The sequence below is a fragment of the Miniopterus schreibersii genome (assembly GCF_964146895.1).
Source record: "Miniopterus schreibersii genome assembly, chromosome: 11".
Classification (NCBI taxonomy): Eukaryota; Metazoa; Chordata; class Mammalia; order Chiroptera; family Miniopteridae; genus Miniopterus; species Miniopterus schreibersii.
Genome location: NC_138111.1, coordinates 7,667,716 through 7,683,650, shown reverse-complemented (window position 1 = coordinate 7,683,650; position 15,935 = coordinate 7,667,716). Strand labels below are relative to the sequence as shown.

General features: G+C 38.9%; 1 protein-coding gene and 1 pseudogene across 4 annotated transcripts in view; both read right to left on the bottom strand.

The window, feature by feature from the left end:
• The window catches only part of NR6A1 (nuclear receptor subfamily 6 group A member 1), a 158,525-nt gene that overhangs the window by 27,076 nt on the left and 115,514 nt on the right, over positions 1-15,935 (bottom strand). For all 3 annotated transcript variants that reach the window (XM_081150746.1, XM_081150747.1, XM_081150748.1), the window contains one exon: positions 2,024-2,266. In XM_081150746.1, the coding sequence (XP_081006872.1) occupies positions 2,024-2,266 (243 nt within the window). The remainder of the gene's footprint in view (positions 1-2,023; positions 2,267-15,935) is intronic.
• LOC308564003 (large ribosomal subunit protein eL20 pseudogene) lies at positions 9,774-11,252 on the bottom strand (annotated as a pseudogene). The gene is made up of 2 exons: positions 11,228-11,252; positions 9,774-10,263 (listed from the first exon to the last, which is right to left on the bottom strand). The product of its transcript is annotated as a large ribosomal subunit protein eL20 pseudogene (transcript).

The window sequence follows — 15,935 nt, the reverse complement described above, 5'->3', positions numbered from 1 at the left end:
AAAGTAACCTCACAAGGTGATCTGATCATAAATTCCTAACTGGGAAGGTCATGGTGGGTAGTCACGTCCTAAGTTTTAGTAAAAGGTTTATCTTTGCCTTAAGCAAGCCCTGTCCATTGTTTCTGTACATCTAGGTTGCCACACCTCAAGAGAGCACATAATCTTAACTAACCTGTAATCCAATCCACATGACCACCCTCAAGACAGCACATAATCTTAACTGCCCTGTAATCTTCCTACATTCATTCCCTTCTCAATCTGAAAATTCGTAAAAGAAACAGCAAACTATTGTTCTCCAGAAGATTTATCTCACTCAGTCTGGTGAGGTCTTGCTTCCAGGAATATCCTCTTTTTGGCTCAAATAAATTTTTATGAGAGTTCTCTACAGATATGGCCATTCTTATGTTGACACCACCACTAAACTAACAACTGGGGTAAACCATTTTACCTCCCTAAAATGCATCTGTAAACTGAGGGTAACAGTTAATAACAGGGTTGTTGTGTGTATGAGATAATGCACAGAAAGTGCATAAGAGTTTCTGGTATACACAGTGCTCATAAATATTAGTATTGTAAGTAAATTATAAATAATCTAAATTTATCTCAATGATCTTCTACATTTCTCTTACCTTTTTTCATAATGGGCAAATTTTCCAAAGATTCTTCTTATCCCCCACACAATAAAAAAAAACAATCTGGATGCCTGCACTCATTAATGCTACAGGCCAATTTGAACAGTTCACTAAATCTGACCAAGCCCTATCCCTGCACACCTACAACTATGAATCCCTAATACCTTGCTGGGTACTTTATATACATTGTCACATTAATCCTCTACAGAACTCTGAAAGATAAGTATTATCAGACCATTTTAAAGGTAAGATCATTGAGTATCAGAGACATAAAACAAACCGCAAGGTCACAGAGCTGGGTCTGTCACCAACCTCTGTCTCCAAGCCTCCATTTGTCACACTGAACCAGGCAGCACTCCTCCCCACCATCCATGAAAACATCCTACCTTTGGGACACTGGCCCTCTTCTTCTGTATCCAAGTTCTCTTTGGGTGATTTCTACACACTGACAAGATTTTACCACCTCTATGCCAACAACTCCACAAACTTCTACTTGTGGGCAGAACTTTTCACCTCAGTTCCAACACTATATAACCATCTTCCTTGGTGGACATCTGTACGTGTCCTTCTCGGGTACCTCAAACTCAGCATTACCAAGGCCAACATTTTGCCCCACCCAACTTTTTTTAGCCTGACGTTTTTTCTGGTAGGGTCCGTATTATTAATTCAAATCTTTAACTTCAACTTCTGTATGTCACCAGCTCCTACCAGGCGAGCTTCGCTCATATATCATCATCTTTGCCATTCCTTGCCCCTCCTTCAAATCCTTCACGCCTTTCTTTGCACTCTAAAAACTTTCTAGGTGGCTTTTCTGCTTCCCCGACCCCAATCCATTCTTCAAGGCTGCCCTCTGGATAAATCCTCTTAGAATACCTGTTTAATTATGTCATCTCGGGCTAATGGCTCTTGGAAAGCTTCCCAATAAATCCCAAATTCTTTACCAACATTGACGCAGATCCCTCAGCATGCCTAGCATTTGAGTATGCCATGATTCTAACAAATAAAATGATATCACATTCAGAAGACCTACTGCCTTCTTAACTTTTCATCAAAAATCCCTACTTCCTGTCATCATGCCCTGAGAGAAGAACTAGTGGTGCATATTAATCTCAGTTAGGACTTGATTGTTAATTGGGGTCTTGCCACATGGAGCCTGTGCATTCATTCTCACAATCCTTAACATCTATCTCACCAATCTTTCTCCCCACAGACTCTGGGAGGTCCGGTAGGCAGCAATTGTGCCAGATTCATTTCTGGGTTGTAAGTACAAAGTACAAGGCCTAGAATATAGTGTGGGCTTGGGAAATGAATAACTCCAAGTCTTTAGCAGCTGACACTAAAGGTAAAGTGATGGGTGAAGGGTGGGTAGTAGAGCCACAAGCATCACTCACCCTTCCGGTTCATCCCCATCTGGAGGCATTTGAGCAGTCGGCAGTACTGGCACCTGTTCCTCTGCTTCCGAGACATGACACAGTTCTTGTCACGGCTGCACCGATACACCCGCTTGTTGCAAATGCTCCGCTTGAAAAACCCTTTGCAGCCCTCACAGGAGATGATTCCATAGTGCAAGCCTGTGGCGCGGTCTCCACAAATGAGACAGGTTCGTTGTTCAGCCCGATCATCTGGAACAGAAACTGAACATATTCAAGTTAGAATATAGTGGGAATAATGGCTTTAAGCCTGCAGTTCTAAAATAAACAACCCTGCTCTGGGCAGATCAAGAACATTACCCTCTCCAGAATAACTGGCAAACAGAGGGCATCTTTAGAATCCTTGTCCTAGGAACAGACCCCTGCATTTACCTGCAGATACCACAAATAAAGTGTATCAGTAAAAAGAACTTGTGTCCCTCTCCCTGGATTTCATCATCATTTGGACAAGTATCCAAGTTCCTCTCCCTTAGCTTCCTCGGACACAGCTCATCACTTTTACCCTTTGCTACACAGTCTTCGAAACCTCAGGAACAATCTTTCTCTCTCTCTTTTTTCTTTTAATCCTCACCCAAGGATATTTTTTTCATTGTTTTTGAGAGAGAGTGGAAGGGAGAGAGAGAGAGAGAGAGAGAGAGAGAAACATCGATGTGAGACATACTGATTGGATGCCTCCCGCATACACCTCAACTGGGGCTGGGAATCAACCCTGCAACCAAGGTATGTGCCCTTGGCTGGAATCGAACCGGGACCCTCAGTCTGCAGGCCAATGGTCTAATCACTGAGCAAACCAGCTAGGGCTTTTTTTTCTTCCCCCTCCCACTGATCCCATCCATCCCGCATCTACCCCCAGCCTAGGCCTTCTCCACACTATTGTCTATGTCTGTGGGTTATGCATATAAGTTCTTTGATTAATCTCTCCCCACCCACTCCTCCACCCCCCCACCCCACCCCCCGCTTCCCTGTGAGATTTGTCAGTCTGTTCCATGCTTCTATGTCTCTGGATCTATTTTGTTAGGAACAATCTTTAGAATTTTCTAAAAATCAGAAATTATTCTAGTACAGGTAACAGGAACTATCGCATTAAATTTTATTCCTTCAAATTTTAACACTCTTGCTGAGACAGAGAAGGGTAGATACAGAACTTGGTTGGGGTCTCTCCGGACACAATTCTGAGGCAGAAATGTCAAATTCAAAAGAAATAATGAAAATGATGAATAAAGCAGCTGACATGGTTGGCCTAGAAAATTAATAACAATCTGAAACAGGTACAGAGGCCTAGCAACATCTCTTCAGAGCACCACTGAAATGTGTCTGCTCAAATAAGTGGACATTCCATCTCTACGCTATTTAGCAGGAATAATAAGTAAACGAGAACAAAGATATTTATAAACAAATCTGTTCACCAATCTGACCAGAATTTTACAATACTTAAAATACTTGTTTTATAAAAGTGGAAGGACTCATTAGTTATAACTAACCAAGGTTACATTGCAGGTTAAATCTCAATCAAAGAGATTATTAATAGCAACATCTGACACCATGACTGCTACAGAGAAGATGCTCATCTTATTGAATGAATGAGCAATAAATGAATAAAATGGTAAGTGGAGGGCTTTCTAAATTATAAGTCATAACCCACAGTATCATGACCAGTGTTTTTGGAATAAAACAGAAAATATCAAAGTGTATTACATGTAGTAAGGATAAAAAATTGTGAAACTTTTCTTTCAATTACGTCATTGTGCACTTGTGTGACGGTATATACGTGTGTGGTGGAGTACTAAATCACAACGAAGGATGAATCACTGACTTGTGGTTAAGACACACTGGGCTTGAACTGCAGCTCTGCCACATCCTAGCTTTGTAACCATGGACACATGACTCAATTCCCTAAGTCTCACTATCAACTAAAAAATAGAGATAATATTAGTATACACCTCACGAAGTTACTAGGGAATAAATGATATAGACATACAATGATAACAGCTAACACATACCTGGAGCTTATGTAACAAGCTTTGTTCTATATGTGTTACATATAATAATTCACTCATTCCTCATAAATCTATGAATATTGCTATTATCTCAATTTTGCAGATGGAAAACCTAAGGTACACATAGGTTACAAAATATGTCCAAGGTGCCATAGCTAGTAGGCAGCAGTGCCAGAATTCAAGAGAGACAATTTTGCCAGAATCTGAGATCTTTATACCTAATAAAATACCTTAATAAAATACCTAATAAAATACCTAATATGTAGTAAATATACAATAAATGTTAGTTGTGCTATTGTTATTAAAAATAGGTTTTCTGTAAGATTAGAACCTAATAAAAATTTGCAACTTTATGAAACGTTCTGAAAAGTATTTTGTTTCAACAAAAATTCATCTTAAACAAAAGCAATAAATAGTGCTTTAATTTTAAAAACAGGTGTTGATAAAATTCAACATTATTATTCAACACTTTGCAAACTGAAATAGAAAAAAAAACCACTTGTTTAATAATGATAAAGATTATCTAAAGAAACCTATACCAAATATCACACTTAATGGTGAAATGCTTTTTTTTTTTTTAGAAAAAAGCTTTCATTTTGATATTGGAAGATAAGGATGGCCCATTATCAACACCTTCATCCAACATTATACTGGAGGTTCTAGCCAGCAGAGTAAAATAAGAAATATACAAAAACTAAACATATTTTTATACTACCCAGAAACAAATGAATTTTTAAAAGATGTCATTTACAATAGCATCAAAAGACATAAAATAGTGAGGATGCAATCTAATAAAGACATAAGATATCTACAGGTAAATTGTAATACACTTATTTTATACAATATTTCTAAGATAAACTGAGGAAGACTTCAGTAAATGGAAAGACATTATGCTCACAGATTGGAAGTCATTACTGTAAAGATACAGATTCAGTAAAATCCCATTCAAAATCTCAACAGGGTGTGTGTGTCTAACCTGACAAGCTAATGCTAAAATGTATATGGAAATGAAAAGAACAAACATAGCACCAATGCTTAAAAACAAGACTTGATCTACTGTATATCAATATCCATTTTATTTATTCATTCATTCATTCATTCATTCATTCATTCATAATATATCTTTATTGATTTCAGAGAGAGGAAAGGAGAGGGAGAGAGAGAGACACAAACATCAATGATGAGAGATTCATTCATTGATCGAGCCCGCAACCGGGCATGTGCCCTGACCGGGAATCAAACCCCGATCGCCTGGATCCTAGGTCGACGCTCAACTGCTGAGCCACGCCTGGCCGGGCTCAATATCCATTTTAAAGCAGTAATAATTAAAATACATTTTATTGGCTCAAGGATAGACAAATAGACCCAAGGAACTGAATGGAGAATCCAACAACATAATCATGTATATTCTTCAACACTGCTATAGACAGCGTAATTCAGACAGTGGAATACAATACAGCAATAAATATATTTGAACTACTGCAACAACAAAGATGACTCAAACAAACAACGTTGGGTAAAAGAAGTCAGAAAAAATACTATAGGATTCCACTTATAGTAAATAAGTTAAGACAAAACAAAACAAACAACAAAAAACAAGCACAGAGGGGAAAGAAACACATAGTGAGGAAAGTGCTGGAGTGGAAAGGAGCTTTTGGATACTGGCAATGTTCTATTTCTTGACTTGGGTGGTGCTAGCTTTCTATTAATCCATTAAAAAGTACACTTGTGTTTTATGTACTTTTCTGTATGTGTTATATTTCACAATAAAAAGGTTAAAAACAAAAGCTAGCAGGGCACTTCAGGAAAGGGAAATGACATCAGCAATGTTTGAGGGAACTGCACAGGATATTATCTATTATAGTTAAGTAGTGAAATCTTATGGAAGAATGGTCAGAGATGAGTCTAGAAAGCTACTTTGGAATAGACTGCAATAGAATTTACCTTAGTGATAAAAAGCTACTGAGATTTTTAAATAGAAATGTCTGGATCAAAGTGAGATTAAGAGTATTAATCTCATAATAATATGCAGATGGATAGCATGGGCCATCTAGATTCCAGAGGGGGATGGAGGGGAGCAGGCGACATGAAAGTGTCAAAAATAAACTTGGAGATTCTAAATCAAGGTGGTTATGAAAAATGTGGTATCACTAATAGAAAAGTTGAAAAGCAACAGCTGAGAGACAAAAATCAATGGCTTTAGTTCAAGAGAGGATGATGGGTGAGTCAAGCAGAAATATTCCACAGAAAGTTATTTAGGAGGCAACGGTTAAGGCCTGAGTGAAGGATTTGGGAGTCATCAACACATGGGAGAGTTGAAACAATGGCAAATGCTCCAAGGAGGAAGATGTGTGGAAAAGCAGCAGCAGGATGAAACCTGAAACAGCAAAGGGAAGGTAAGAGGTTAGGGAAGGAAAGTGAGATGACACGATCAAAGAAATAGGTAAAAGATAAATCCATGACTATGAGAAAGCTAAGGGACAAAAGGATTTTAAAGAGCACTGTCAAATGCAATGCAAGTCAAAAGTGTGAGGAATAAGAAAAGGCTCAAAGATCAGTACTGAGAGGCATTTCAGGAACTGGTTAGAACAAATATCACACTGAGTGAAAAACAGGTGAGTGGTAGAGAAATAAAATTTGTATTTTATTGAGTAGTATTGTTCCATTTGAGTGGAACATTTTGTAGGGAGAAGCAACAGATTTAAGGAGGTGCTTATTATTATTTTTTAACTAGGAGAGATTCATATGTATTTAAAGAAGATAAACATAAGAACAATGGCTTTTAGGGAGAATGAACTGTAATCCAGATATACTTTCAAAATAAAAACTTGCTTGAAAAGTACAAAATGTTCAACATTTTAATTTTTCTTATGTATTTATTTTTATTAAGAATCAGATAAAGCTACTTGCCCAGGGTCAGAAAAGTAAAGTGATTCACCCAAGGTCACATAGTAAATCAGCCAGTGATGGAGCTGTTTCAACCTTACTACTTTTCCAAAGACAAACTTCCCATAATACCAAACTACCTCCTATTATGGGGTGGGGTGCAGGAAGAGGATGGTATGAACAAAAATTCAGCCTCAGTGCTGCTTTTTTTGTTGTTGTTGTTGTTTTTTGTTTTAGCCAAAGAAACACGCGTCACAACAAAATCTGTGAAAACAAAGAACCAAAGGCATTCATTCTTACCATCATGTGAGTGAACACTAAGTACCTTCATATTAATGACCAGTTCTACTTTTAATTTGGTTAAATACAGACCAAAACCTGTAACCACAACACCTCTTATTCTCGTACCTGGACTCAGCCCTGCTGTTAACAAAAATACCTCCCCCACCCCAAGAGCATTTTTTACCATTCCAAGGGCTTAGGTTACACAAGTTACATTTGGAAACTGATTTTTATCAAAACCTGCTTTTCAGACTGTGATGAAGGCCAGATTTAGGAAATGGAGAGTACAGCTGCTCACTCGACCAAAATTATATTGACATTTAAGGCAATCTGGAACTTGCCTGGCTAAACGGTATTTAAAACAAAGGGGATCTGTTTCAACTGGATTACTGGTTCCAACTCCCTGATCAGCTGCACATTCTAAGTACTGACTCCAATCAGTTTCACAAGTTGCCACCACCTGAAGTGAAGGCAAAGGCCTCAGGTAGTGTGGCAGAATTGAAATTAGAAATAGGTACCCTCCAAATTTCATTTGCAAACACAGAATTTAAACAGAAGTAAATAAAATCATGAGATTTCTCCTCTATTCACAAACTTCTCCTCCTCCGCTACATAATATCACTATAAAAATCCATTTCCAGAGGCCACACATGAGTTCCTTAGGGGACATTTCTAAAAGATGGCTTCGGTTGAATGGAAACATGTGAGCAAATCACAAGACTAGTGTGAACTGAATGACTGGGAGTTATCTTTACAGATCACTGAATAAAAGATGAAGAAAGATAAAAGAATAGGTTGCTGTCATTAACTGCTTAGGCCTGCAAACAAAGATGAAATGGTTCACAAATTACAATTAGCTGGAGCCACAGGAAATGAATGGGGGGAGGGGGGGATTCTATCCTATCACTCAACAGGTGGGGGCAAGAAAATAGAAATTCAGACTGCAGTCCCTGGTTCCTTCCTGTCTCTTATATGTAGGAATCTCTGAATTAAGAATCAAGTTTCTATTTGCAATGAAAAGTTTTCATATTCATGCATTTAGGTTTTCCAGTTGGAGGAAAGAACCTGCAATCTGTGGTTTGTCCTATTTGGATTATTGGGAAGAGGAAAAAGAGAGCTGGTTGACTGGTTGAGTCTGAGGAGTCTTCTTTGAAAAAAATAAATACAGGTATTTAATCATTACTAGACAGCTTGGACCCACATGCCATAATTCTAAACAAATAAGTATTTTTGAAGTTGGAAGTATAGACACTGATTCCCTAATAAATATTACTTCTTGCTTTGATCATCTCTTGACATTTATTCACTGATAACTATTTGAGGGTTCCTCTGTGTCCTTCGTGTACCTCACAATACTGGTGAGGATTCAGCGAGGCTTCTGAGCTCAGGCTGGTCATTTTTCTGTATCAAAAAGTAAAATAGTAAGTATAGTGATTTTTATTAATACCAAAATTTCTTTTATTTTTTAGTTACTTTTAAATACTTATACTCTTCTGCGCCAGTTTTGAGACATACTTGATATACAGCACTGTATAAGTTTAAGGTGCACAGCATAATGGCTTCACTTAATATACTGTGAAATGATTAGCACAAGTATAATGATGAAAAGGATGAGCTATAAAGTCAAACTGAGTTCAAATCTCTGCTTTTCCATTTATTAAATGCATGGCCGTGCTGTCTCAGTTCCCTCATCTGTAAAATGACAATAGCAAATAGCAAATAGCAAATAGCACAAGGTTGCTGTGAGAATTGAGTTAATACATGTAACGTCCTTAGTGCTGAGAAAAGAATTAATATATGTGAAGTCCCTAGCACATGGTAAATGCTCAATAAATCTGAGCTATTATTATTACTATTATCATATCATAACCATTTTGTCTCAGGATATCCATCACTAAAATGAGGACAGTGATTCCCCCTGAAGAGTTTCTATGAGGACTAAATAGAAATGTATGAGAACATGCCCCATATATTCTAAAGTTTAGGGTGACTAGGAAGATGGGTGGTAATTCACCAGAGTGAGCTTCTAACTCTTGCATGCCTGGGACTTACTGGGTTTGCCTAACAGGTACAGAAAAGCACCTTCTTATAGCAGCTTAACATATCTGACTCTCCTCAGGAGCCTGATTGCTCCCCTTCACATCTATCTATGGTTTTGGAGATTACTGATTGGGTTAGAGAACCAAAATTTTATTTATTGACCTTTAGTAGTAAATTATCCTTCATGGCTTTTGTTTGTTTTTACTGTAATTTTTACTGCTTTTACTGTAATTATAAATTCAAAAGCAAAAACAACCCCAGCTTTGCATCCCCGTTAGTCACTATTTTAACTACGACAATCTTTCTGAGCTTCAGTTTCCTCATCTATAAAAATAAAAACATTAATCTTACAGGATTGTTGTGAAAATGAAAAGATTAAAATATGTAAAAGATTTGTAATGTATTAGAAATGAAGATGTGGATCAATAAATGTAGTTGTACTTTATTTTTTTTTGTTTTCCCTAGGAGTTTATTTGGGTAGACCAGGGGACAGGGAGTCCCTGCATCTAAAGGAAGGTGTTGGGCCTCTTGGTTGGTGAAGCATGGCTTGTGTTGGGCGATGAAGGATCTGGTGGGGCAGCGGGGACTTTTATCTTGAAATTGTAAAACTGCTTGACTGCCAGTCCGCCGAGACCTTCTCCACCTTCATGATTCGGACTGAGTGGATGCTGGCACAGTGCCGGGCTCCCACGTCTTGGCAGCACTGGGTAACGGCACCTGCAGTGGTCAGGCCAATACTCCTCGTACATGCTGTGGGTACCACGTGGAAGTTGTAGCACAGCCAGATGCCAAAGTTCTTCATCCAAAGGAGGTATTTTTCGAGGATCTTCCCACAGCAGATGATTTCCCCTGAAGATTTCTTCATTGTCTTCAGCTGAGACACAAAGTACCAGAAACGGGACTTGGAGGTGACATGGTTAGGTGCAAAGATGTGCATGTGGTAGAGGGGTGGTGTGTGGCACTTGGGGGTGGGCAGGCAGCACCCTACCACTTGTACTCCCGCAGCACAAGGCCTTCATAGCATTCTCTCCGCATCTGCTGCCACCCACAAAAGGTGTAGTTGTATTTTCTTATGATTATGGTTATTATTTGTCTACCAAGGGCCATAGCTCTTTTTAGAAATATCTTCCATGAATGAGTTTAATTTACAGGCCTCTATCAGAGAGGTGAAAATCCACACACTGCAATTATACCAAACAGCTAAACTAGAGTTGTCAAAATATCCTTTAGGAACTACATATACACAAAATTGTCTTTGGGTTTATTCCAAAGAGACTCCCAGGGACTTTCATTAGTGTACCTTCCACCTGTCAAAATCTTGTGCTTCCATCATCAGACACTCAATTAGAAGTTGATCTGGCTACTGAAGGTTTCAATGATAAGAATATTACTGACTTTGAGGGTTGATGTATTTGTTATGTATCTCAGTCATGTGTGATTTCTTTGGTTACTTGGTTTTGGATTATGAAGTCATTAAATTTCAGAGCCAGAGAGGCCTTAAGAAACGCACTAGTTTGTCATCCTCACTTTACAGATGAAGAAACTGAGGTCTAGAGAATTAAAGTCACTTGCACATGTTTGCGTAAGCAACCTCTACATTACAGCTGCCTCTGCATTCCATTTGGCCTTTAATGACCTACCTGTCTATAATACTCAATGGTTGTTATTCTGGATCACATGGATTTGCAAACCAAACTCTGTTCTAGTAAATTGATGACTCCGTAGAAATTGAGACTACTGTGGATTCATCATGAGTGTTAAGATGTTCAAGGCAACTTTCTGAAATTTTAGTATCAGAACATAATATAGATGGGCCCTCAGAATCCCAATATAGCTTTCATCCTGAAATCCTTAAAATATACAGTCACATGCCATTTAAAGACAGGGATACACTTCTGAGAAATGCACCATTAGGTGATTTCATCGTTGTGTGAACACTGTAGAGTGCACTTACACATACCTAGACGGTATAGCCCACCACACATCTACGTTGTACGGTACAGCCTATTGCCTCTAGGTACAAGGCCTGTACAACATGTTACCATACAAACGTGATTAAATCAAGCACAAGAGAAAAAGATGCAATCAAGAGATTTAGTAAACACGAGATACCGGAGGCTGCTGCCACAATAACACAAGTAAACTTTTTTTTAATAAGAAAGAGTACACTCTAAAATAACAATAAAAAGTAAAGTAAATACATAAACCAATAACATTATTATTTATTATCATTATCGTCTTATGTACATAACCACATGGGCTACACTTTCCTAGGACTGGCAGCACGGCAGGTCTGTTTACATCAGCAGCACCACAAGTACGTCATGCACCGCACCACGCGTTTCCCTCTTTATTTTTAATCGTCATCCAGGGATATATTTTTCCCAAAGCTTTTCAGAGACAGTGGAAGGGAGAGAGAGAGAAACATCGATGTGGAAGAAACACATCAGTAGGTTGCCTCCCAAATGTGCCCCAAACAGGCTGGGGACTGAGCCTGCAACCGAGGTATGTGCCCTCAGCCAGAATCGAACCTGGGACCCTTTAGTCCACAGGCTGAGGCTCTAACCACTGAGCCAAACCGGCCAGGGCTGCAACACGACATTTTAATGTCCAGGACATCACCACACGATAAGAATTTCCTAGTTCCATTACAATGTTATAGGAACACCACCCATCAGATATGATTATCTCAGTAAAAGCATAAACAACTTGCCCTAGAAAACCAAAAGTAACTTTTAGTCTAAACTACTGAAAAAATCTAGGTAAGCCATAAAGACACTATTTCTTCATTCATTAAAAAAAAACCCATACAGATTCAATCTCAAGTTTGGAGCAGCCCCAGAGCACAGGTGGCCCCTAGGCACAGTGTATAACTTACAACCATCTAAGGCCCCTCCCTCTGGCACTCCGTGACAAGGTTAAGGAAGGCTCCTGCAGTTCCCCCTTAATCCAGCACCAGTGTCTAGCCCTCTAGCTCTGAGGCGGACTGTGTTCCTTCAGGCAAAGTACACTAACCTCTGCAACATATCTGCAAAGGAAGGGCTAACAGGAATGTGAAGAGGGCTCTCTTCTACGGCCATTCACAGGCTGAAGCTCTCTCTAGGGGTTCCCTTGCATGGAGAATCAACCAATCTTTCTGTTTTATGAGCCTTATAACTTAGCCCATATCCTGTTCAGGTTGTTTTATACTGTCATGCCTTTGTTTATGCATCTCCTTCTGCCTGGGAGAGCCTTTCCCACTTTACCAGCCTGACAAACACCAACCGATCTCTCATGATGCCTTCCTGGTTAAAGCCTAACCTGACAGCTCAAACAGAAATGAGCACTTGTACCTGTGCACAAACTCTGTACCCTCCAGGATTGCTAACACTGTGCCTCCAACACTTTGTTACCTTTATCTATTTATCTCACTCTACTAGTCTGTATGCCACACAGTCTATATCCCTAATGTAAACTAAGCAAAGAGCAACCACTAGTGAATGTCAGTTGAATGAGTAGTGTAGCTTCTCTACTTGCAAATCAAAGCACACAATTTATAAGAGCTCTAGACAACAAACTAGTGGGCCAGCCCAGAAACCCTGTGTCAATGCTCAAAACTTAGTACTCAACTCCTTAGGTCCCTGCCCAGTTCTAAAGTCCTGGTGAAAGAGAGATCAATTAGCGTGCTTTAAGTGAAACCATATGTTTTATGAGAGTGGAAAATGTAGCTGCCACAATGCCTTAGCAAAATTTTCTCCAGAATTTTTATCAGATTTAGTTGAATGGGCCCAGAATACAGACATGTACATTAATGGAGATCCACACCCTACTGTGCCAAGGGAGAATTAATTTCTACGCATTAAGTGCTTTTGTAACTACATCCATGTATAAAACAATGTTCAGAATTTAAGTACTGGAGTCTCTCTGCATTCATCACTAAGACCACAAATTATGACATGTGAACAGTGCATATGAGCATTACACTCTGTTTTACTAACATAGCCGTCAGAACCTAAGGACTCTGCTTCCCTGAGGCACTGAATCAATACTTTCATAAAACCAGCACTCCTCCCCCTGCTCCTCAGGACTCCCTCAACTTCATCATTCTCTTTACTATGAAGAATTTTGTAGAAAAAAAGAACAAAGAAACTGAGTCCAAATATTTTTCCACATCTGACATAACTTTTCATGGGAAAACTACTCTATGGTGGGTATTTTTTCTCTAGTACAATATTGGTAATCTCATGGCAAGAGTTTTAGTGTACATGATTCCTAAAGGCATGTGGGGGTTAGAGCAGAGGTGCCAAGGGAGAATTAATTTCTACGCATTAAAAAAAACCCTAGAATCCTAACGGTACAGCGTGATGGTCAGTTTCTTGAAGTACCATTTTAATACAGGATATGGTTAAAACAATGGTTGGTTGGACTATACCCAGTGACAGGGAAAGACACTAATTGTGGCACATCATTACCTCACCTCTATCTTGCCCTCATCAAATAAAGGAGGTGACAGTGGTAGATTTTCTTGTCAGCAGCAATTAACAACTATCTCACGGCAAACTTAAAAAACAAAAACTATGACTGAATATGAGAGTATGTGCATGTAAACATACTCTTACAATAATGACAATAGCCAAGACTTCCGGACTAGTGCCAAGCCCTTCATTTATATATCTCTTTCCAAACTGACCCATGTGCACATTTTGTGATTAAATGGCCACTGTGATGGTGTTTACTTTTTTCTCCTTTTTAATGTCCAAAACATACATTTGTTGTACAGCAGTAATTTAATAAACTGTAATTGACATTTAATAAGTTATCTATAACTTAGCTTCTTCGAAAAGCAAAGCTAGATTGCTGTAGCCATCACACTGAGGGCACATGCTGAAACCTCACCAACAGAAAACTTTTTGCTAACAGAAACAGACATGATGTTTAAAAGTCTCTCCACACCTATGCCAATGGCACTCTGGGACTCTAATTTTACTATATTAGGAAAAAATATTTAAATATTCTATTGTGCAACCATACATCGGAAGAACAAAACCAGTTTAAGAAATGCCTGACAAACTTAGTAAAAAAATAAATAAATATAGGGCTCCACAGTGAAAACAAATCCCACTGCCAGTTTTTTGGGTTTTTTTAAAACTTAACAATACTTTATTTGAAATGCAGAATTCTAAAATCAGCTAATGTGTCTAGTTTAAATGTCCACTGGCAGTTTTGAATAATGCTTTGGCAACCAGATGTTCCTCCTTTCCCTGCAATTACACTAAAAAAATCTGGGCTTTAGGTGATGAATAGTTAGTATCTGTTAAGCAACGTTAAAATTATTTTTCCCTCTTTGTGGAGCTGCAGTTCAGGTAAGGAATTATGTCTGATTCACCTCTGTTCTCAGGGCTTAGAACACAGGAAATGCTCAATTAATGTTGGCTACATAAATTATAATTTTATACACAGAGATCGGAATAATAAGGGAGGCTGAAGACTCAAAAGGTAAGTAGAGCAAGATTACCCTGCTAACAGTTTTCCTGCCTTTACCATTTCACAGTAAAGCTTCTGAGAAGGGGCTTTTAAGCATGGCCATGGCAATTGTCTTGGCATCTATATTTATCTACCGAAACACATGGAAGGAGATATGAATAACATGACTATCCTTCTCCTGATTATGATTTAACCTGTGTGTTCACTTAGAGCCCATCCCCTCTCCTCCCTCACCCAATCAACACAATTATAAAAAAACTCTCTTAGGAAAAAAGCCACAAATTTGGCAGGGACCCACTAGTTATTTTCATCAGCCAGGAATAGCACTGCTCAAACAGCTCGCCTCACTAGTCGGGCAGCATTTTCAGGATAAATTTCCAAAGGGCCCACTGAATAGAGGCATCGTTCCCTAGGGAAGTTTCTACTCGGTATATAAACAGCAACAGCCACAAGATCACCCAAGAACCCTTTCCTTCCTAATCTCCCTAACTTGCTACTCTAAAACTCATTTCAATTTCAAGGCATGTAAGCATGTGTTGGGCACTATGACAGAGGTTCTCTTATTTAATTCCTATAATAACCCTGAGAGATTGGTATTAATATCCCGTCGTATACATGAGGAAATTGAGGCTCACAGAGGTTAAGTGACTTGGCCAAGTGACAGAGTCAGGCTGCTCAGATTCTTTCCCCAACACTGGGAATCCTATAGCCAAGTTTTTATGAGCCATCTGGGCTGCAGGGGACAAGTCCTTACCAAACAGCCCAAGAGATCTGCTCAGAGGCCATGGACGCAGCAGCAGGGTTTATTTTTGGTTTGGTTTAGTTTGAATGGCTAAAAATCCTATAGGAATTCTGACTGGCCCCAATGACAATCTACCAAGGCCCACCAGCCAGTCGACTCCTGACCTTCCATGCTTCTCATCCTAATTAATGCAAGGTCCTTGGATCACAGTGTGAGCAGCAAGACCCTGTTAGAGTTAGCAATGACCTTTACATCTATCAGGCTTTTCAAAATATGTAAAACAGCTGTGCATTGGGAACGCCCCCAAACTCTCAACTTTAAAATATGTAAGAGTAGATGCATTTTTCCTAATTATGGTATTTTTACTAAGTCTTTGGGACATGATTTTTATGTCTAAAAAATATTTGAAGAGTGGCTAGTTTTCAATTTCCTAAGCAATCCACTGAAGCATGTAAAAAGAAGA